Source organism: Ambystoma mexicanum, chromosome 9 (assembly GCF_040938575.1).
Source record: "Ambystoma mexicanum isolate Mex_15411 chromosome 9, UKY_AmexF1_1, whole genome shotgun sequence".
Lineage (NCBI taxonomy): Eukaryota > Metazoa > Chordata > Amphibia > Caudata > Ambystomatidae > Ambystoma > Ambystoma mexicanum.
This window is the reverse complement of record NC_090931.1, coordinates 634,854,521-634,879,160: the sequence shown is the minus strand read 5'-3', so window position 1 is coordinate 634,879,160 and position 24,640 is coordinate 634,854,521. Positions and strand designations below refer to the sequence as shown.

General features: G+C 43.8%; 1 protein-coding gene across 2 annotated transcripts in view; it reads right to left on the bottom strand.

The window, feature by feature from the left end:
* Positions 1-708: 708 nt before the first annotated feature.
* UNC119 (unc-119 lipid binding chaperone) overlaps positions 709-24,640 on the bottom strand; it is a 423,630-nt gene continuing 399,698 nt past the window's right edge. For both annotated transcript variants that reach the window (XM_069615338.1, XM_069615339.1), the window contains one exon: positions 709-2,556. In XM_069615338.1, coding sequence (XP_069471439.1) covers positions 2,444-2,556 — 113 coding nt within the window. In that variant the 3' untranslated portion in view covers positions 709-2,443. The remainder of the gene's footprint in view (positions 2,557-24,640) is intronic.

Here is a 24,640-nt window from a genome sequence, read left to right as displayed (position 1 = left end):
TGTATATTGCATCTAGTGAAAAGCACATTTTTTACAAACCCGAATTGAAACAATGGCTCCCCTCATGATGTCTGAATACTAAAAAGCATCACAGTGCAGTGAAATTTTAGGCAGAAAATGGAGGGTATGTTTAGCTTGTCAATACATAAAATACCCTACACAAAATATCCTATACTGGAAAATATTGGGGAGTGGTCTGGCCAAGTATCTTAATCAATACATTTACTATATTGCAACTGGTGGGACGGCCTTGTAGCAGATTAGATCTTAATATGGAGGAAAGCATTGAAAATGCCACTTGTCAAATGATGGTTTTTCAAAGACTTACTGTCTGGTCTCTGAAGCCAAGACCAGTGTCTGAGCTCCAGGAATTCTTATACCACAGCATCACTGGGCAGATGTGGCTCTCGGTCATCCTCCATCGGTCTCCATTCTGCTCCAAAGTGTGGTTATGCGCCCAAATTACAGCGGGTTTTATCTCAAACAAGGCTCTGCACCTCACCAAGCAAGGCAAGCATTGTTTCCGCAAGAATCCTGCCCAGTGTCAAGTCAGATGCCATAAGGAGAGAAATTAATCAGATTCCGTAGCAGAGAACATTTTAGCCTTCCTGCGTCCATGGCCATTCAAGTATTTTCACTTGATCTGTATTAAATAGAGCATTTGCACAAAACCAAACCTTCTGCCTCTAAGAACTCAACTTATTGCCATTGTTGAATATCAAGTGCTTTTATTAGTGATATTTTCAAGATAGCCCAAGTTCATAGAGCTTAGCACATACTACCATTGCCTTTCCAATGGAGGTAAAGTTACAATACCAAACTCATTAGATGCCATGTCACATTTAGTTATCAAATTCCACTTGTAAAATGACCCACCATTGAAATGTGTACACATTTACTGGGTCCAGTCTGCCCAGTTCATACACAAGGCTCCCACATCAGCCACACAGATCCATCTCTCATACTAATAATGATCAACATGATAGAATCCAGAGGAGCAAAACTGCACAGCAAATAATCGAAGCAGAAAATGAATATTGGCATTCAGTCTTTTGAAAGTCATGAAATTAAAAGGTAACATAAGAATGGGTTGATAACACAAGGGCTTCTTTTTCTTTACTTTGGAATTGTCACATGTGGTTAGAAGCCTGAAGGCAAACAATGGGAGACAACCTCCTGCTGGTTGGGCTAGTATGTGGGTGGGTACAACGTAACTTGCAAAGGGCTGTTCAATTAGCTGGAGCTGCCAGAAGACTGCATCCAAGCAGTGCAACAAAGATTCGGTTTGGGAATAGGATGGTTTGTAGAGGCATATTTTCTAATTCTGCAGTACATTTCTCGCTTGAAAAAGTGATCGTCAACAAGGGAGCTGTGGTTTCCCTCTCTTTGTGGTAGAAACATCTAATGAACTTCTGTTCAAATAGGGCGACAGGAATGTAGCCAAAAAGAGTATGAGATGACATCAGGACATCAGGGTAAGCATTTGGGTAACAGATGGAGAACCTTGGACACGGCAATATCAGCTGCTACACCAGAACCTTCATATTGGCCAGAACAGCACATTAATAGCACCCTTGTGGATATTATAGGAGCTGTCCAGGATGGCAAAAGTGGCACCCTTAAAAATATGTATTTAGGCCAATTGGAATTTGGTCTACTTTTTACATACTACTTTATGCAACAGTACAGTAGAGGGTTATAAGAAGCAAAGGATTTCTGTGCCAAACTCTTAAGGGAGTTGAAGACTTACGCAACCTGCGCAGAATAGAAAAACAATGTGTACGAGGAGTCCAGACTTGCAAAATGCATTTGCCTATTTATCAGACATAACTGAATCTGCAGGGGGGGGGGGGTAGAGTTGGGGATTTTACCATGCACTCAAACGTTGCACTTTACTTTGTATCAAACAACGACATATATATGACAATACATTGTGAAGACTCATTTTCCCTAAAAAAGGAGGCTTAGCCCGATGATTAACTGTAAAGTGTACTAAATGGCACAATATGACAAGCAAACACCTGCCACCATGGAGATGAATGTGCCCATTGTTCCTCAGCTCGTGTTTATCCGGTGCCACTACTGCAACGGAGAGATGCTCAATATGGGTCCAGAGGTTGGGAACTTTTCATCCTCAGTACAACGTAGATTTGAGGCCATATTTTTGCTGCGTTGCCCCAAACGGCTCCCATCGATGAAGTCAGCTGGTTGTGGAGAAGTGCCAAGTCCCAGCATCTGCACAACTCTTGTGCTATAAAGCTCAGGGTATGGGAAGAGAACGGAGCCCTGAACTACCATGAAACTCCTTACTAACAAATAGTGCATGGTCCGCGGATCGGTGATCCTAGGACTCAAGTCAACTGCAGGAAGAAGTCAGAATCCCTAACAAAATCGCTACAGGAAAGGGGAGGCCAGTGCTTCATTTTTCTTCTTACACATCCCCTCAGGGTCCTCCGCTGTAGGAATAATCAGCCTTGTTGTGCATCACCAGCTTGTTGTCTACAAAGTAGAAACTGTCCGATTGCGTTTCATAAGGGTGAACAATCATCTCTTGAACTGAAAGTAGAAAGCACAGAAGAATTACTGTGAATCTTCACCACCACAGTTATCAGTGATACAGGGTTCAATATTTAAATGTGAAACAGAAATCGGCTAATTGGCAAACGTTCTGGAGGCATTCTTCTGTCACCTAGCAGCAATTCTCAGATTAGCACCAATGAAAGGTCCCTGGGTTAGTGACATCACATACAGATACATGAATGTTTAAAAAAACAAGAAAAAAAACATGTGCTGCGTATATGACTGGTTTGGAAGTGCTTGCACATTTACAGAGATGCAATGGGAGGCACAAGCAAATGTTGCCATATTGTAGCGACTGTACATTTACATTTAATCTATAGGGCTACATGTCAATGCTGTATTTGCCAGATTTGTGGTGGAACAGCCAAATAAAATACTAGACACTCACTACCACATGCTGCCTTCCTTTATAACTCAATGAGAAGCAAGTCAATGTTTCTTTGCACTAGTTTATAGGTTATATACATGCTGCCCAGACCATTTCCACCTTACATAGTGGAGGTCCCGGGTGTTTCCAACATAATGCTCCAATATAATAAGTAAAACGCAGTAAAAATTGAGCTGCTTTGGACCTATGGGGAACACAAAGAGAAGGTGGAAGGTTCCACAACAAGGAATAAGGTGGAAGGGGATAGGCGAGGAAACCATAAAAGGGAAGAGACTTAGAAGCAGAGGAAGTAGATGGGTGTGGGAACTAGAAGACAGGACGTCAACAGCATGGTACAATTCACAGGGCCATCCATGTACAGGAGAGCACCTATGTAGTCAGATTTAAAAGTAGCTGTTTAAAGGTTGTGGTGCTTGCACATCCACAGTGAACAGGAGTGGCTTGTACATCTAATAAAACCCAATGGAAACATACTAACAGAAACAGCTTTGAAAATGCAGTTGTCCTCAAAACTCAGATTGTATAAAACACAAGCGAGGAATCCATCAAGGGCTTGTGTAAAAATGGGTTGCTCACATTTTTAAGTGAGTTTAGACTGATCAGGCGTTTATTCTCTCTACTTAAAAACTGAAGTGCTAACTGGGAAATGTTCCCTAAACATGGCCCCCTACATCTCCATACAAAACAAAAAATAGCAATCAGGGATAGAGAGGAACTGAAGGGGAAGAAATATTCACTTCCAGTATTGGTTCTCCAGATAGGAGGTCTTCTCATTTGCATGCTGCTACCACATCTCAAAATGTTTAGAGGAACCTTCAAATTTGTCAGGTTTTCAGCTTTTTTGACCTCACTGGAGATGTACTTATGTTTGAGCGCCAATAACAAGATGGTTGCTCAGTTCCTGGAAAGTATTCATATAATGCCCACATAAGGGGTCTACCAAGAGCTATGAAATTAGCTTTTCAGTGACTAGTTGATAAAAGCGACACTCTGCTTGGCATAATCTACCTTTGAGATTGTCTGCTTTTGTCAGACAAATTGAAGTCTACAAAGAGCTAAGCGAAACATTTTGGCTTGTGTGAATGTGTACGATGTAATTTATTCAAATATTACTTTACAGGCTATGATGGGTTAACATCACTGGCAACGAATTACAAAGCTCAGTGGCAAAGTTTAAATATATTTTTAACAGTACAGCCTAATGTTAGTGGATTAGTTAAAGAGGAGCGCTAATGCGAAGTGTCAGGTCTTGAGTGTCCTGTGGACGACCAATCAATTATTCTTTGAGGCCTGGGTGGAGTTAGGCAAAGGATGAGTTAAGAGGATTGCCTGCATCAATTTTGCAGGGGATATGAAGGAGGAACAAGGAATCGAGGCTGGGTTATGGTGCTTGGTTTTTAAGAGTGTGCTGGTTGGTAGAAAGTCTCATTCAAGAAGCAAAAGTAATTTAAAATTAATCTTTCGGGAGACAAGCAATCCTTGAAAGGAGAGACCAGCAGTGATTTCGGTGTGGGGCACAATATGCCCGACTTAGAAAGCCTCCACAGGAAGCAAGCTGCAGCATTTGGGTTACTCAGCAAAAATCTTCATGGGATTCATAAGCTTATCCAAAGTCCCCACAGTACTTTTTGTAAATTTAAAAATCGAAATCCAGGAACAAAAATGTTTCTTCCTTTTTGACAAATGCCACTGAAAACCACAGAGAACATGGTCGAGCAGAAGAAAAATCTTTGCAGAAAAAGGAGTACAATTTTAATACATCGGATCCAAGAATTCCCAGAATCTTCGCTACATTGTTTAAACGTACATTTTGTCAAACGGTTTTCAGTTACTGTATATGACTCCGAAAAATAACCACAATAACAACTGACAGTTACCCACTAACCCCAACACGCCCAACCTGCCCCCCACCTCTCCCAAAACTCAAGAGATGCTTGCTTCGTTACCAGAGTTCAGCACCAAAATTCAGATACGCCTGAACTCGAATAGTACAACTGTCAATCCCTATATGACCAGGTTTCAACCAGATCTACAACTAAATTAAAACTTGGTACAATACTTCAAGTAGTGGTGGAACCTCCCCCTCCCCCTACTCCTCTTCCCGGGTACCTAGAACCCCACCCCACACCAGCTTGTCGTCCCACTCCACAAGACCCTCCCTCCCCACATCTTAGCTTGATACCCATTTACCAACCAAAGAGCTCCACTCCTCTTGAAACGTTCCCACTTGGTCATGTACAGTGGCTGTTAACTTTGCCATTGTGTAAATGTCCCCAAGTTTCTGTTCGCAGAGCACCCCATCGGGGGTCCCCGAGGACTTCGACGTTTGCACTAGTTTGACCCTACCCGCTTGTAGCATCAATTTCCCATAATCTCGGGAACCTCCCCTCCCCACCGGAAGGGAGTCCACGCAGGTTCTGGAGAGGGGATCTAGCTCCAGGGAGACCCCTTTGACTTTCATCCAGCCGAGGACCTCTGCCCAGTAAGTCTGAATCACTGGGAAATCCTGCCACATAAGGAACCATGTGGCCTGCTTTCTGCAGGCCCGGGGGCAGAGCGGGAAGAGCCCTGAAACATCCTAGAATGTTTAACTGGGTCTCTATGCCATCCATGGAGAGCCTTAAAATTGTGCTTGATGGTGGAAGTAAACGGGTTACCATGAAAGGCAACTGTGAAAACCCTGGACCAGGTTTCTTCAGAGATTTCCTTCCCCAGCCAGTTCTTCCACCAATGCTTGAAGTCTTGTCTATTTAACCCCCCCCCCCGCCCGGGCTGTGATCATAGCTCTATAAAATCACAAAAGGATTCTGTTCTGACCCTCTGCGGAAGCCAGTACCGCCTCAAATTCCTAAACAAGTTACCTACCCACTTCCCATCGGTTAGCAACCCTCTTAACCTCAGATATTCGAAGATGGACATTGCGTCTTTCTCCACATCAGACACAGCTTCATAGATTATAAAGGTAGCTTCCAAAAACAATTGGCCCACCCTCTTTATAAGACAAGGTCTATTGGGGGACCCTACACTGAAGAAAGTGGGAACAGCCAGGACGACAAGTGACCATGAATGTTGGATTCTTCCCATACCGACCATAGAACCCCAAGGCTAGGATGAGATCACAGTATCCCGCGAACCCCCCACAGTGGGGACCACTGAATCTCCAACCTTTTTTTGGGTGGGCCGCGACATCCTCAAGAAAGGTCCAACAATTGCCCAGATCATCCCTCAAACACTCCACCAGCACACTCAACTGGGCTGCCTTATAATAAGTGTGTAAGTCAGGGTAAGCAAATTAACCCCCCCCTAGGCAATGTTAAGTGTTGAGTGCTTAATCCTGGGGACTCTTTTCTGCCAAACAAAATCGAGAGCTGAAATCCATGCTGGCCCAAAAATACAGCTCAGGGACTACTGTGGACAGGCTTGAGAATAGATCGAGCAGCCGCAGAAGAACATTTTCCTCCCTTACCAGTTGAGCAACCGGGGAGCACACCTCGCTAAGTCCTTCATCAGCGTTGCGAGCATTGGAGTACAGTTCAAGGAGAACAGCATGGTAAGATATCTGGGAATCTGTACTCACAGGCACAAAAGTGCTACCTTTTCAACCCTCATACCCTTAAACTGAGTCCTATTCTCCAAGCAGGACCCCTCAAGTTGAATCGGCATAACAAGATTTGTGTACGTTGATCTTAAGTCCTGAAAATCATCCGTAGGTCGTAATCAGGGACACAAGCAGATTGAACCGCTTCCCGCATTGAATCCCGCTGAGGGACATAGTATAGAACAGGGGTGAGAGGTGACATCCCTACCTCGTCCCTCTGTTCAACGTGAATGAGGCAAGTAAGAGATCCATGAACCAGCACACGGGGCGTTGGGGAGTCAGAGGGCCGATATCCATCGCCAAATGTAAGGCCCCATGCAAACTCTGTCCAGGGCCTGGAACATATACAGCCATTCGACGCAGTCGAAGGCCTTTTCGGCGATAAATTATTAACAGTGCCAGCATCAACGTCCACCCCTGAGCCACATGAATCAGATAGATTGTCTTTCCAACGTGATCTGATCCCTGCATTCCCTGGATAAAGCCAACCTGATCCCAGTGGATCAGTGTTGGAAGGTATCCCTCCAGCCTCCGTCCCAGGAGTCTAACAGAATCTTCACGCATGTATTCAGAAGCGATAAAGGCTGGTATGAGGAACACTGCCCCCGGATCGCACCCTGGCTTATGGATAACCACTATGATGGTGCTAGGAATCGAGGCAGTAAGAGCTTCCCCTCCTAACACCCAGTTAAAAACCTTGGCCAGATGCGTAGCTGAAAGAGACCGAAACATCTTGTATAACTTAATGGAGATTCCGTCATTGCACAAGATGGAACCTGACTTTAACTCCCTTGATCGTAAGGGCCAACTCTGGAGTAACCAGGCTGTCCATGATCTCTGCTGCGCGATCAGCAGATAAACCCGGCATCCGTAGCAAGTCAAGGAATAGGGATGCTGTTTCACTATCCACAGCAGCATCTGTAGAAAGTCAAGGAACTGGGACATTGTTTCACTATCCCCATCAAAGTCTGAGGTATACAAGTCTTCATAAAATCTACGAAACTCCTCTCCTATTGCCCCTGGATCGAACATGTCCCTCCCCTCCAGATTTTTCATTTTGTTAACCAACTTAGATTTCTGCACCTCCTGCAGGCACCATGCCAGGAATCGGTCTACCCCATCGTCTTTTTCATGATATTTCTGTTTCTGGAAGGTCTTTGGGATGGTATCATATAGGACTTCTTGTAATTGATGTTTCAGGGCTTGTTCGGGAGAATGTGCCCTGATCAGCCAATCGTCCAGGTAGGGGTAGACTTGAATCCCCCCTCTCCCGAGACTCGCTGCCACTATCGCAATCAACTTGGTGAAAACCCTTAGGGCAGAGGTCAGCCCGAATGACAGAATTCTAAACCAATAATGAGAACCGCCAACCGCAGGTACTTTCTGTGCTCGAGATGGATTGGCACATGAAGTAAGCAGCCTGAAGGCCCAATGATACCAACTAGTCCTGGAGTTGGAGAGCCTGAAGCATCTGAGAAAGGGTGGCCATCTTGAACTTGTCCTTCCTGAGGAACCTGTTCAAGTTTCTTAAGTCCAAGATGGGTCTCAATCCTCTATCCTTCTTGGGAATTAGAAAATAAGGGGAATAACAACCCTTGTTCCATTCTGCTATAGGTACATGTTCCATTGCACCTTTCTCAAGCAGGGTTAAAATTTCCTGCACAAGGAGCGGATCCAGAGTTGTATCCTGGTGGATGATGCGGAGGTCTTTTTTGAAAAGGAAGGCAGTAACCTTGGGCTATCGTTTCCAGTGCCCATGCACCTTAAGTAATGCACTGCCATTTGTTCAGATACTGAGAAATTCTGCCTCCCACCAGGGTCTTGTGAGTTAAGACCTCAGAGTGGCTTAGAGGCAGCTGCGCCAGCGGCTGAAGGTAAAGTTGCCGTTGCTAGGGCTAATTTAGTACCCCTTCCTCGTCCACCACGAGGGAATATTCTCCTTTGTACGGCTTGTCCTCTTCCAATTGGTCCTCTTCCAATTGACAAATAGAAACAAAATGACTTAACCCTCCAGGAAGATGAGCCTGAATAGTGTTGTTGAGGTTGTCCAATGGTGGCACTCAGGGATTTAGCCGCTGCCTTCGAGGTCTGCAGATACTCCAAACTCTCATCCACCTTGCTGCCAAACAACCTCGAGCCATCAAAGGGCATGTTGAGCAGTCTTGCCTGCATGTCTGATGCAAACCCCAACTTCCTCAACCATGCAAATCTGCACAATGCCATGCTAGCAGCCGTGGATCTGCTGATGCGGTCAGCAGTATCCAAACTCGAGGCATTCACTCATTGCTTCTTTACCATCTTTAATGATCGCCAGGAAGCCACCTCTTCGCCTTCCGGGATGTGTTCAGCCACCATAGCAACATAATCCCCCAGGGTAAATGTGAATCTGGACAGAGTGCAAGTCACATTAGTAGATTCTATAGCCATACTGCCTGCAGTGAAAACTTTACCTGCCCAGGCATTTACCCTCTTGTCATCCCTGTCAGGGGGGATGGAAGGATAAGCGGATTGTCTGGTTGATGTAGCTGCCTGAACTACCAAGCTTTCCGGTGTGGAATGCTTAGTCAGGTATTCCGGGTCACTGCTGGAAGGCCTATACTTCCTTGCAAAGTTTTTGTTAACTCCAGCAGCAGCAGCAGCTTCCGGGGGTCTCCCAATTAGCAGAGACTTTCTTCTGCAGGGCCATATGAAATGGTAAAATATGGTCTGAGGACCATGGTCAACGTCGACAGCTCTGACTCCGATGGAGTCGGCAAAGTCAAGGTCTTCAACGCTTTGAGATTTTTTGCCAGAACCAAAATAGAACTTGGCTCTCTACTCGTCGACACTCAACGACGTCTCGTCGGATCGAGAACTTTCTCCACGCGACAACGGCTTTGGGCACGGCTTCGAAGTTGTAGCCTTCGACTTCCGTTTGTCATGCTTCGGGATCGACCAGGGCATCGCTTTTTTGCATTTCTTTCAAGGGGGGACGAGGGGCGGGGGGGTCGAGGCTGCATTTTCAGAAATTTGCAACATCTCAGAATGAAATGTGTCCCACTTTGCAGGGGAATCAGATTTTGTCGGGCATCTGACCCTCAGTCGTCGATACGGTGCCCGGAGGCCAGACACTGCAGGCAGACGCGTTGAGGATACGTAATGGACATTTTCGATCCGCAGTTGTGGCATTTTTTAAAACCAGACTTTGGTGTCGAAAGTATAGATGAAGACATTTTCCTCATGAAAAACTGAAGCGTGCCGTAATTACTCTAAGAGTAAGGTCAGAAAAACAGAACTGAAGCCAACAGGCGATGCATGCGCGATTTATGGTGATGACCTCGACGGAGGCCCTCGAGGGACATTGACGCGTTGACACTGCATACAGCACCCTTGGTCAAAAATAACATTCCGAAGCAGCGAAGTGGGATAGATATATTATCATAAGATGAGGAATACATGGGAGGACACAATCCATTCGAAAATTGGTTTTAGAAATAATTTTCGACTTTGGGTAGCAGCCCTCTAAAGCTCCCCGACAGCGAGAGTCCAAGTTAATGGTGCATCATGTTGCCTGATAAGCTCTGTGTAGCGGGATGCGACAGGGTTGTCCCCTCTCACTGTCATTTTACACCCTAGCGATACGGGCAAATCACAATATAAAAGGGATCCGTGGCGGGGAAACTAAATTGCCCCCGTTTGCAGACGATATATTACCCTATATTTATAGCATACAGATTTCGCTGCCATCTCTCCTGTCTCAATTATCAATATTTGGGGACTTCTCCGGGCTAAAGATAAATATAAGCAAGTTTAGCGTTATGCCAATCCAGAATCGCTCACGCCTGGACTCCGAGGAGGTGTTTTGGGGAATTCAGGTGGAAAATTGTGTATTGTCCACCTTGCGGTTCATTTGCCCAGAAGGCTGTCTGACTTGTCACTGGGTAATTTTGGCCCTATTTTAGTAAGTATTAAAAAAATATCTTACCCGGTGGTCGTCAGTGATTTTATCTTGGTACGATCATAGGACTACCATAAAAATGAACGTTCTTCCAAAGGCTCCAATATCTTTTCTCAGCCTTGCCCACATTCCTCCCAGAAAGCTTTCTTAGAGAGCTCCAGGGAGCCTTAGGTAGATTCATTTGACGAAAGAAGGTTCCTAGAATTAACCACTCCGCATTACCTTTGCGAAGAGACTGGGGAGGATTTGCACTACCCGATATTTACCTGTACTACAAGGCCGCCCAATTGAGAATCCTAGTGGAACATTTGAAGGACGACCTGGGTAATTATTGGACCTACTTAGAAGATTTGGAAGCTCATCCCAAAAAAAGAGATCTACTATGGGCCCCCTCGGGGGTCAGTTCCCAAGAAGCTGAGGGGCCGCCAGACTTTGGGCGTCTTGTGGTTTCTTTGAAAGAAGAACAGCGCAAATCAATACACTTCTTCATGGCCTTCTCCCCTGGCATCGATATGGTGCCCTCCTTTAGATTTCTCATGCCAGCGTTTCTGGCACTTGCAGGATTGTTCGGACAGGGGATTGGAAAGTGTAGGGCAGCTCTTTGCCCAGGTTACATTTAAAGAATATGAAGCCTTCAAGGAGGCACTGGGGAGAGGGGCAATTTCAGTCTTTAACTGCTTGAGGCTCAGAGGAACTGTCACAGATAAATAATGGGATGACAACATGGCTAGGGACTGGACGCCCTTTGAGAAATCAATTGCCACTGTATACCTTACCTTACTGTTACCTCATTTTGTATTGATGAAGATCTGTTATGTCTTAGCACTGAACTGTTTTACCACTCATTATTACCACAATATGTTTAGCCTATAACTAATCATGTTGCTTGTACTAGACTATCTAAGGTGAAGAAATATTCTGTCGAGCTTAGACTTGCACTTAAACTATACAATCCGATATACTAGACCAGTGCAAAGTGGAATTAGCCTATTCCTGTTTTACTATACTAGCGCAAAGTGGAAATCGCCTATTCTTGTTTTACCAGACCAGTGCAAAATGGAATCAGCTTATTTTCTTTTATCAGCTAATTCTTGCTATACCTGGTATGGTTCCTGTATTGCATAGCCTGCCATACTAGCGCTGACGATGGATCAGCCTACCCTCATAACAAGCACCTTGGCACTTGCCCACTGTAACTATATATTGAGTGGCATAGCTACAGGTACCACTGCATCTGACCATTACAGCACATAATGTTTGCCACCACCCTCTACCTAATGGCACTCATGACCACACTACTCAACTGCGTGCCGGACTATCCAAAACATGTCCCAGAATACTAGGACTAGCCACTCCCAACCTGCGACAAAATCTCGCCAGCCTAATGTTCTACCTAATGTTCCCAGAACAAATGCCCCATGTGATCTTTCGCAAAGGAAACTAACTACGAGCAAGACTACCTAAACGATATGAACCACCAGCTAGCTATTCAACTAGTCGCGCCCATTATCCCAAAGATACCCCTACAAAATTGAGCACCGCTAATTTAAGGGCTACCCATAACACGACTTTGAAACCACCTAAATTTAATACAACCCCTAGCCATAGCCAGACTATGCACACCTTAACTTCACCAATACCTACCTATCCGCTAAAAGGAGCTCTTATCAATGCAGGATCTCTAGTAGCACACGCTACAGAAATCACTGATATGATAGAAACAGAGAACTATGACTTCTTAGCCATCACTAAGTCTTAGTTGCATCAGACAGCAGGCCCAGCCTTGATGATCGCCGTGCCAGCTGTTACACGATCTTAAGAGAAGACCGAGCCAACACCCGTGGTGGGGGTATAGCAATTATAGCTAAATCTAGACTAGAAATGAGATTAGTAGCTCCACTACATGTCAACTCTTGCGAATCCCTCACAATTAAGTTACCCAGCCAAGGCATAAAATAAGCGGTATCGCAATTTGCGATACAATACCGCTGGTTTGCGTTTTAAATTTAATATCTTGTCGCAGAAACTGCGATATGATTTAGAGCACCGAGCGCAGAGTTTAAAAGGCAAAGATTACTGTGCCTGTTTATTTAAACTCTGCGCTCGGTGCAGTGACAGTGTGCAGGCAGCAGCTCCCAGGCTGGGCTAAATACATTGTATCAATGTATGAGCCCAGCCCGGGAGCGGCGTCGAAGTCACGCAGAGAAGACTTCAGCAGGAGCACCAGAGCTCCACTCACAGACCCGGCTTCAATCCAAGGTAAGGAGTCATGCTGGGGTGCTTAGGGGAGGGTGGAGGAGGGGGAGCCCCTTGTCTGCGGGACTGGGTGTTAGCAAGTGGCCACGAGAAATATTAATTCCAGCCACTTGCTAGTACCCAGCCCCACAGTAAAATGGCATGCTGGCAGATCGCCTTCAAATATTCTCTCTTTCTCGTGATTTGTGAAAAGGAAGGAATATTTGAAATGCCCTCTACAAGCAGGCTATGTTATTTCTGCAGGCCTGGGTGCTTAGAAAGTAGCTGGAAATAATATTTCTCCCGCCCGAACAGACGGGAGAAATAATATTTCTGCCACTTTCCAAGCACCCAGGCCTGCAGTAATAACGTGGCCTGCTTGCAGAGGGCATTTTTAACTTTCTTTCAGTCTAGTGCTTAAAAGTGCCACAAGCGCTTTAATCACGAGACTGCAAGAAATGCCCTCTGCAAGCAGGCTATGTTATTACTGCAGGCCTGGGTGCTTAGAAAGTGGCTGGAAATAATATTTCTCCTGCCTGAACGGACAGGAGAAATATTATTTCTGCCTATTTCCAAGCACCCAGGCCTGCAGCATACTTGCCAACATTTTGTGGCCAAAAAGATGTAGAATTTTTCAAGTTTCAAAACTAATCAATTACATCACAGGAAAATACAAAACATACATTGTTGGCACCACTGGAGCGGTCTAAAATACACAACCCACCCAACAGCACAAGATGGAAAGATGTTCAAATGTTAAAAATGTATAATTCTGAACGTAAGTTAACACCAATTACCTACCTTCACAGAAGGTAATCACACAGAGCTGGGAGGCAACGTTTGCCACTGCTCTGTAGCAGTAGCCCGGGCAATACAAATTTATTCCTGCAGTGCAAGATAAATAACTGAACATGCCGACCGATACCCTCCTCAGTCTGATATGCAGATGATGTGCGATGGTGGCACGCTCTGCCACTTGCCTTCACTGGTGGGTCACCTAAGGCCTGCCCCGGCCAGAGTGCAGGGCAAGGTCATGTAGCTGTCAGGTCACTGGATTGGTCTGAGCCCATAACTCTGCACAGAGCTTTGAAGTGAAAAATGTTTACAGAGCTTTTTTTTTTAATCAGATCTATTTATGTAGTCCATTCTCATGCAGTGAACCTTTACACTCATTGCACAAATGTATTACTTCAGAGGTACATAGAAATGCTGTATTGTTGCCAATTGTATGTCTTGGGGTAAAACAAACTTCTGGTGGCATTTAAAATAGGAGTACAATGTTGCTAATCAAATAGGTTTATTTGCTAATAAAAAATAATTTTAATTAGCAAATTCTGCGAATCAATTTTTGAAAACTAATTTATGCCTTGCCATCTCAGACTCACAAACCATCACTATACATCTAATCTACAGACCTCCGGGCCCTATTGGCTCCTTCTAAGAGGACCTCTCCATGATTTTGTCAGACAACCTAAAAAATGCATCCCAGGTACTCCTGCTAGGGGACATGAATCTAGGTTACAATGACCCCAATGATACTCAAACCACAACTATCGCCAATGCCCTTTCAGAACTTGGCTTCGTGCAAAAGTAACACAGCCTACCCATGACAAGGGCAGGACTCTTGATTGGGTGGCCGATTATAACTGCAACATCACCATCACGGCCATCAGCCCTCAGGCCTGGACGGACCACTCGCTTATAGCCTTCACTATAGACTCTAAAATCAACCGTGTCCCAAGTAACCCCATAGCACCCACTATGCCAACTAGAAATAAAAAGAACATAACTTCAGACATACTCTTACCACTTATACTCCCTATGTTAAACTCGTTTGATCCATCTACTTTATTGAATGAATTCAACAAGGTTATATCAGAAGCCCTTGATACTATCGCCCCCATAAAAATGAGGAGCAGTAAGACAAGAGGACATTTAAACGCCTGGTCAATCAGAAAAGAAAAACGAAAAAGTTAACCCATATGGAGGTTAACACCATTTGAGGTGAACCTTATTAAAATCTCTACAAAATACAAAAATGAAATAGGACGAGCTAAAAAAAGAACGTTTTGACAACAGGATACTACAGGCCAAATCAGGTACTATGGAACTTTTCGCTATACTAAAGGAATTAGAAAACCCCATCTCTGCACCTGTTAACTGTGTCAAAGACAATACATGGTGTGCTAACATACAGAAAGCACTCACTGATAAAATTGCCACTCTTCAAGTAAAAATTGCCAAAAGAAAACTAAAACGTACCAACATCTACTACCCAGCCTAGAAATGGACCGAAATGACCCAAACCAGAACTCTGTTTCAACTTCACCAAAACTACAATAATAGAAGTTGAAAAAAGTAATACTCTCTCTCAAACCTTCTAACTGCCGAGGAGACCAATGTCCTGCCCAAATTATAAAAGACGCTGCAAGAGGTCGCTCACCCTTCATCTCCAAGCTTATTAACGCGCCATTCACTTAAGGCACCACCCCAAGTAACCTCAAGGAATCTTGGGTCCTCCCTCTTCTGAAGAAACAAACACTCGACCCTGCTATACCCACAAACTACACACCAATCACAACAGTTCCATTCCTCCTTAAGATATTAGACAGGGTGGCATACTTACAGATTCAGAGGTTCCTGAAACAGAACAAACTCCTGGGTACCCAGCAATCTGGTTTCAGACCTCAGCATGGAACTGAAACAGCGCTCATAGACCTCAAGGCCCAAATGGACGAGCTGAGAGATCAGGGTAAATGTGCCTTATTACTCCTCGTAGATCCCTCAGCAGCGTTCGACTTGGTGGACCACACTGTTCTCTGCAGCCACTTACAATCAGCTGCACACTTCTCACAACAGGCCATAGCATGGATTCAATCTTTCTTGTGCGAAAGAACAATGAGTCTTCTCCACCTCAGAAGCAGCTGATCCCATCCCCATTTCATGTGGTGTTCCCCAGGGTTCCTGTGTCTCCCCTACTCTGTATAATAGCTTTACCAAGCCCCTCTTTGATGATCTGGATTGTCTTGGCGTCACCTACACTAACTATGCAGATGACACTCAGATTCTCCTCCCACTTACAGGGGATTACATCCAGGATGTGGCCTTGGTGAATAGAATATACCTCATCATCCAGGCATGGATGGCACTCCATGGCCTATGCCTGAATGATGATAAAACGGAAATCATCCTGGGGAGCACACCTAATATCAACTAACTCGCCCTTAAATATACCTCCTTTGACATAGATGGCAACACGATTAAAGTAATGAAGGAAGTAAAAACACTAGGTTTTTACTTGGATTCCAGTCTCACTCTGACAAAACAGGGGAATGCTATGGCATCCGCCACGGCTTACATGTGTAAACTGATTAGATCTGCTAAACCCTTCCTCTCAACGAGCAGTTGCACCACCTTGGCAAGAGCACTTGTGCTTTCTAAGTTGGACTATTGTAACGCTCTTTACATTGGAGCTAACAAACATATCACTAAGAAAAATCAAATACTCCAGAATAACGCCTTAAGAGCGGCGTTAGGAATGAGAAAAAAAGATCACATCTCCACAGCTAGGGGAAATACTAACTGGCCATCTACCCTTGATAAAATAAAACTCAAACCTGCCTCTCTAACGTTCAAATCCCTCAACAATGCAGCACCTCTTTACCTAACTGAGAGGTTCAACAAAAGACCGACAGTTCCTCCTTTCAAATGAGCTACTATTGGCGGAAATAGCTTCCCTGTCAAAGCTGCCAATCTATGGAACTCCCTGCCCCCGCATCTGAGGGAAAACCAAGCATACCGACATTTCAGACTCAACATTATCAACTGATTTAAATCAAATGACCTCTAAATCCTGACCAGAGTGAGAAGGCCTTCTAACCTCTCCCACCTCGCTAACCGCCTATGACCCTTCCCCTTTACCTTGACAGACCTACATAACTTACCAGTTCCTGTAGATGTCACTGTATTCTATTTTAATTGGTAAATTGTCAACACTGTCATACTCTTTAATTGTGCAAACTGCCAACTCTGCTATTCGCTGTAATATAACTTTATTGCTCAACACTAATATGCAATATGTAATTTTGTAAATTCCTGAACTATATTATGTAACTATGTAAGCCTAAAATATCCTCGTCTTCACACCCTTCAGGTCTGGCGTGCGTTACAAATAACGAAACAAACAAGGATGGGGGAAACCAGATAAATTCCATAAGGAAATGAGATTGTTAGCGTTTCCAAGAATGGGGAGAAGGGAACAAGAAAAAAACAAAGTTACCCATTAAGATGCATGCCTATGTTTTAACCATGTTGTAAGGTGGGAGGCGGGGGGAGAGCAGGGGTTTAGAGTTGAGCGCTTTGGACGTGGTGTTATTTTGTTGAATGTGTAATGAAATTAAATTTAAAATGTGTTTTTAAAAAAAGGCTATAAAGGTTAAAATGAACTAGCGGCAAACTATCAATTGTGTAGCCAGTTTCCCTAAAAGGGGTATAGGCACATTTCTTTGACACTGTAGTTTGCCTAGTTTTAGATCTGCCTGATTATTATCTTTGCTTTATGTGGAGAAGAATTTAAAAGTAATGCACAAACTAATCCAGTGCATTTTAATTGCACATTTGGGTTGTTAAAAAGTGAAAAGACAGAAAACAATCAAAGCAATTTGAAATGTTTTCTTGAAAGTGCTTTTTCATGGTTAAAAAAAAATAATATAGTGTTCTGGGTGCAGGCATTACCAGCTACAATATACGGAGCAGAATTATGGGGACATTGCCTCATACAAAACCTGTATTACGGAACATTTTTTTATTAAGAAACTTGCGGCAGTAAACCTGTACACACCTAATATTCCTTTGCACTTTGAACTAGGCCTCAGACCCATCATGGACCCGATTGCAATAAACCCCTTGTTGCACTGGACAAGAATCTGGAGGGATAATTCTTCATTATCCCACTATTAGTCTGCCTTATTGGACATTCTGTGGTACCAAAGTTATGTGGTGTGCTAAGGTTTTAGTATCTAAAAGATCTAAATTTAAAGAGTAAAGTTGATCAGCTGTGGCTAAATCCCACCTCGATCACTCAACGCAGTAGTCAACAAATCATTAAGGCCTAGGAGGCGTGTTCCTTATCAAGATACTGATGACTGCTTTAAATGAATCTACTGGCTTTTAACCTTCAAACAAGATAGTGCCCGAGAACCCCTTCTGTACTTCATAGGTAATGCCTATAACAAGGGCATTACATATGAAGTTTAGATTGGGGACATTGCCTGGAGCTGCTTTTAGAACACGCTGGACAGATAACCCACCCCTTAGCAAGATATCCTTTCTGCCCTGAGGACGTTGTGACAATGCAACATTTTCTATTTTATGTGCTCCGTATAAGAACCCTTGTGACAAAAATGTAAAAAAACTGCTTATTGAAAAGAGGTAGCCGCTGCCTAAACCAGGCAGAGTCATTATGAAAGAAATCACAAGACCTCAAGGTTTTATTGGCTGTGTCCACCTACTTAGCCAGGGCTTGGTGGTTGAGAGGAAGGAGGAGGGTGGTGGTGGTTTTACGAGCTCTACAACTGTTTGATGCTTGTATCTGCTTGTATTTGCTTGTATCTGCTTAGATTCACACCATCTAGTGGTACGTGCAGAGTATTGCATAACCTGTTTATAGAAGGTCCAAAAGGGACATCGACTGGGTGTGTCTAATACCGTCCCATAGTGTGACGTCCATAGTACCCATGGTCCTTCGTGCATCAAAGCCCCTCAGATTGGTTTGTTTCTGACATGCGGGAGCATGAAGTGTATGATGTTTGATGTCCCAGTACCTTCAACTCCAAAAGGGGAGGAAGGGTGGGCGCATGTGAATTTAAACACATACAAACATCAGAAATACGATTCAATGTATGCCTTCTGAGGCTTGTGGATCTGCTTAGAATTACATGCTTTGCATAGACTAGCAAGCAGTACCTGGAGAAAGTGGTGGGATGTTAGAAGGCACAGCAGCAATTAGATGTTAAAACTGTTTGTCCCATCTGTGAACCTCATTTGGAGTGTGTATCCAGACAGTAATGCGGAGTAAAAGTATGCATGGAACTCCAAGTAGAAGCTTTGCAAATGGCATCTAAAAAGGATATTTGCGATAAAAGCTAAGGTAGTGCCTGTGCCACGTGTAGTGTGTGCTCTTGGTGTGAAAGGCAGAGTTTTGTTAGAAAGGGAATAGCAAATCTGAATGCATTTGACTATCCACTTTGAGATAGTTGACCGATCCCCTTCTCTTCCAGTAGCTATGGATAAAAAGCATTGATCAGTCTTTCTGATTGGCTTTCTCTTGTTAAGGTACTACAACAGCTCTCCTAACATCTTATGTCTGGAGGCTTTTTCTGCTGAATTGGGAGGGGTTGGGATGAAAGCTAGAGGTTCTATGGACTGGTTAAGATAGAACTTTGAAATACATTCAGGTGAAAAACGAGGTTGTGTTCTTAGCACCACCTTGTCTTTACAGATAATAAAAGGGATCGTGGACAGAGTGCTTTAAGTTCACAGTCCCTTCTGATGGATGTAATGGCAACAAGAAAAGCAGTCTTGTAAGTGAGGTGTTTAAGACTGGTTTTAAGCATTGGCTCAAAAGAGGGACCTAGGAACTTTGTAAGCACAACATTTAAATCCCATCTGGGAGTAGAATTTCAAATAGGGGGTTGTAATTTTTAACACCTTCAATGAATACTTTAACTACTGGCACTTTCCACCACAAAATGTTGTTTGAGAGGAGGTGTGTGCCGACGGTGCAGCTAAATGGACTTTAACGGAGTTGAAAACTAACCCTGAATCCAAAAGGTAAAGTAAATATAAAAATGTGTGTGAAGGAGAGCAATCACTTGGACGGATGTCTCGAGATTTGCAGCAGATAAATAGTTTCCATTTATTGGAATAGAAATGTCTGGTAATAGGTTTTCGTGACTCTTTAAGGATGTCAATACATCTTTGCGTTAAGCTAAGATGACCAAACTTTATGACTTCAGGAGCTATGCTGCCAAGTTCACTGTTTGGGGGCATAGGTGATAACCATAGATGTCGTGCCCACATTGGAGCTATCAGAATTAGTTTGACTGGTTTCTGGTGCATCTTGTGGATGATCTTGTTGACAAGAGGTGCTGGGGAGGAAAAGAAAAGGCAAATCTCCCTGACCAATTCATCCACAGAGCATTCCCCTTGCACCCTGTCTTAGCAATGTACCTTGTGCTGGGTTACAAATAGATCTGGTTGGCTTATGTTTCTGTGCAACTGTCATTTGTGTTCTGATGGAAGATGCAATTCTCTGCTTAGGACATCGGCTAGGCAGTTGTGTTCCCTTGGAACATGTTGGGACAGAAGAAACCTATTGCGTTTAAATGCCCAATTCGAGATGTTCTGTGCTAGTCAGGGGAGATTTGGAGAGTGTATTCCCTCCTGCTTGTTTATGTAAAAACATGGCTGTTGTGCTGTTTGTTATGAATATGACTTTTTTCCTGAAAAAGCACTTACAACACTTAATAATTCTAGAAGATTGAGGTGCTTCTTTGTTAGCGATTGTAACCATGTGCCATAAACAGTGTGCGCGCCCCACATTGACAACAATGAGTCTGTGGTAAGAGTGCCCTCTACTGCAGGGGTGGCAAATGATTTTCCTTGTAAAAGGTTCTCCTTTATACACCACTACAGGAAGAAAACTAAGTTTTGCAAAACTACGAATAGATCATCCCACTGACCGATTGTCTGCGACCACTGTGTTTCGCTAGCCACTGCTGCATTGGACGCATGCAGAGCTGGGCGGAGGTACTATGTAAATGCAGGAGGCCATCATCCCTAGGAGGAGCATGGCCTTCCGTACAGTTATCCGACGACCGGTGACATCATGTGGAATCTGAAACCGAACATTTCATATTGTCTCATTGGAAGGGAAGACTAAAGAGTGTTTTGCTTGAATTTGGGCGCAAAGAAACTGTTTTGTTTGACTTGGAATGAGATTTTTTTCTTGTTGATTGAGAATCTTAGTTTCAGTTTCTTAGTTATCAGTTAATATCGCCACCAAAAATATTGCCGTACATATGGTCGTCGGGAACGGCCATAGGCGATATTTTTGGTGGGGATAATTTATGGGGTAAATGGATGGGGGTTGCAGGGGTGTCCCCTGCTCCCTTTTAAAATATATGGGGGCTGCAGGGGTGTCCCCCGCAGGTTCCATGGGGTAATATTGCTGCAAAAATATGGCAAAATTTTTTTATGGCGATATTTTTGCGGCAATATTATCACATGGAACCATTGCTTGGGTGTTTTGTTGACGTGTCTCTCCCGTTATTAGTCGTAGAGATAAGGGTACACTGGAAAGGATTGTCTGCAGGTGGGCAGCTTCCGCGGCAAGAACTATGGTGAATACCGTTGGCACAGAGGATATGCCGAAGGGAAGCACTTTGAACTGGTAATGACTTGTGCCACCTTTGAAACCAAGGTATTTTCTGCGAGCTGGCAACATTGAAATATGAAAGTACGCATCTTTTATATGCAGTGTTGCGATGCCATCCCCCCGTTTTAAGAGTGAGATTACCTCCTGAAGGGTAGTCATTAGAAACTTTTGCAATTTGACATGCATGGACAAAAGTCTAACAGGGCGCATAGTTATATCCTTTTTGGGAACAGCGAGGGTTCAGAAATGAGAGGCAAACACAAAGTTGAAATGTTTTCAACATTAGACATTTTATTAAAATAAAAGGGTTTGGATAGAAGCCTTTCTGACCCTATCCTAAAGATTTTCCCTTCCTAGGAAATTAAAACTAAGGATCAGTCTATGTCCAGTCATCAAAATGAGGTAAACTGTCCTCGTTTCCAAAAAGTATCTGACCGTCACACTAGAAATTGACAATAAAAAGGTGCTAGATAAATGTCTCTGCTTTATATGCAGCCAAAGGTGTGCACAGACTAAGTATGTAAATCGAAGAAAACAATCCTTGCATCCTTGGGATGATTCCCTTGACTGTCCAAGATAGAATATTGAAAATGTTCTGTTCAAACGACGATTCTTTAATAGGAGTAGAAATCTCTCTTTCACAACACCAAGGATGACGAAAAAATGTCTTTTCAAGCAATGGTGTTTTAAGGATGGCAAACCTGTCTTTTCTACACAGCAGGTGGTGTAACACTAAGAATGAGGGGAACCCATTTCTTTTCCAAACAATGGTTCCTTAAGTGTAGTAAAATGCCTTTCTAACACTAAGGATGATGAAGTGTCTTTTCAAAGCAATGATTGTTTAAAGGATGGCAAAAGTGTCTTTCAAACACAGCAACTTCTTAAAGATGGTCTCCTGGTAGACTCCCCTGCCAAGAACCTTTTTACAATGTATTTTCCTTTCGCATATTTTAGATGGATAAGCGGGTATACTCTCCTGCCAGGTATCTTCCCTCCTCCCCCCAAAGGCTCACTGCCTGATGTATTCCTTTCACCAGGTCTTGTTATAACCTTTTCTTTATCCTTCAGTTCAATTTCTCTTAAGGTATACCACAGTTGTACTCCTTCACCGTTTATACTTTATTGGCTCCAGGTATTACTTACTACAACTTCCCTCATATTGACATTCCATATATGAAGACTTGTTCAAGTTTTGTTTGTTAAATTGTTTAACTTCATTGTTAGTATTCATTGGATTGTGGCAAAACTTGTTCTAATCTTCCCCATATTGACATCTCATGTATGGAGACTTGTGTCTTTCAGTATTTCTAAATTACTTGGTTGATATTCAAAACAGGTTTCCAATTGTTTGTATGCCTGTTGGCATGCCTCAAGTTTGCCATTACTTCTGGGCAGACTCGCCAGTGTTTGCAGGCATTTGTGACCCGTGGCATATAGCTGCGGCAAGGTCCTTGCTTCGGGAAAGCATTTCCTGCTCTGCAGACCCTTGTCCAGCTTTCCTGTCGGCGTCACTTTCATCCGCCGGTTGACTTCTGCTCTAAAATGCACCGGCGTCCTAGATAGCTTCTACGCTGCTGCCGGCTCCCCAGCGGTCCCTCCTGCAGTACCAATTCTGCTTCTGCCAGTGTCTCGCTTTCTTTTCCGGTAGGAAGAGCCTGCCTCCTTCAGCACAATCTGCTCTCGGGTGTCTGCCTTCGTTTCTGCTTCCCGCTTCGCACGCTCTGCATCTCTTGTTTCCACCTTCACTTTTGACTTGAAGAGGCACAACATTTTTAAATGTCCTGCACAGCCGATTCCAATCACAACTAGTCTGCACATTTAACTTGATGTTTCTTTTAATCCACATTAACTCCTCCTTCCTCGTCTAAGTACTTGAGGTTTTATGGTAGTTGGAGTCTATGGAATTGTGCTTTTTAAAGTTGTATTGCTTTGGCTTTTTGTTCAGATCAAACCCATCCGAAACAGGTGTTATACATGTGTTATGTATATATGAAGTGTGAATGTTATCCTCTCTAGGGTGTTTGGCAAGAAGGGGTTTTAAGGTTCTACAACTGGAAGGATTTGTATAATGACAACATGCCATCAGAAAGGTAGGATTATAAGGTCTTCTTCACATGGAAGGCAAGTATAATCTGTCTCTCCTGATGGGGTCACCACATCTCCCCGACAGCCATATCCTCCCATGTGATCCTCCTTCATAATACCACCCCCAGGGTCAGGATCAGGTAGCGGTTACGGTACGCTGGCCACATGGGAGAAGATGACAATGCATTACTTACCGTAAAAGCATTTCTGATGGTTGCATCTGCTTAGATTCACATGCTGTGCATAGGTCCGACATCCAGTGGTCACTGCGGAGTATTGCATTTTGTTTTTCGTAGTCGAAAAGGGGACGTCGACAAGGCGTGTCTGTAACACTATCCCTATAGTGACGTGCGTTGTACCCACAATCCCTCACGCGTTGAGGTCCCTCTGTTTGTATTTTTCTGCCCTGAGGGAGCCTTTTAGCCGTGAGTGAGTACAGAAAAGAGAGAAATATATATAAAAGGATGTCTATGTTCCTTCCATCCGAGCAGGGAGGAAGGGTGGGCGCATGTGAATCTAAGCAGATACAACCATCAGAAATGCTTTTACGGTAAGTAATGCATTGTCTTCTGATGTTTGTTAATCTGCTTAGAATCACATGCTGTGCATAGACTAGCGAGCAGTACCCGGAGCGGTGGGTTATGAGAAGGAACAGTAGAAAAAAGATGTCTTAATACTGCCTGCCCAACCTGGGAATCAGATATAGAGTGTGCATCTAGACAGTAGTGTTTTGTAAATGTGTGCACAGAACTCCAGGTTGCCGCTTTGCAGATGGACACAAGGGGAACATTTGCAATGAATGCTATGGAAGCCCCCGTGCCTCGAGTGGAATGTGCTCTTGGCTTGAAGGGTAGTTCTCTCTTAGCAAGAGTGTAACAGAGAGTGATGCATTGAACAATCCATCTAGATATAGTGGATTTTGAGACCGCATCTCCTTCTCTTCCTGCTGCCACCGAGACAAAGAACTGATTAGTCTTTCTCAGTGGTCTGGTTCTTTCCATGTAGAACATGACAGCTCTGCGTACATCTAGTGTATGCAGACTTTTTTCTCCCGAGCTGGAAGGGTTTTGAAAGAACGTTGGTAGTTCTATAGTTTGGTTTACATGAAATTTCGAGATGAATTTAGGTGCAAACCTTGGGTGTGTGCGTAGAACCACCTTATCTTTGTGAACTGTTACGAAGGGGTCTAGTATAGAAAGAGCCTGTAGTTCACTTACTCTCCTAATGGAGGTGATAGCTATTAGGAAAGCGGTCTTAAGGGTGATATCTTTAAGAGTTGCCTTGTGCATGGGTTCGAAGGGAGGGCCCATGAGTCTGGAAAGTACCACATTTAAGTCCCATCCGGGAGCTGGGTTAGCTATCGGAGGGTGTATCCTCTTT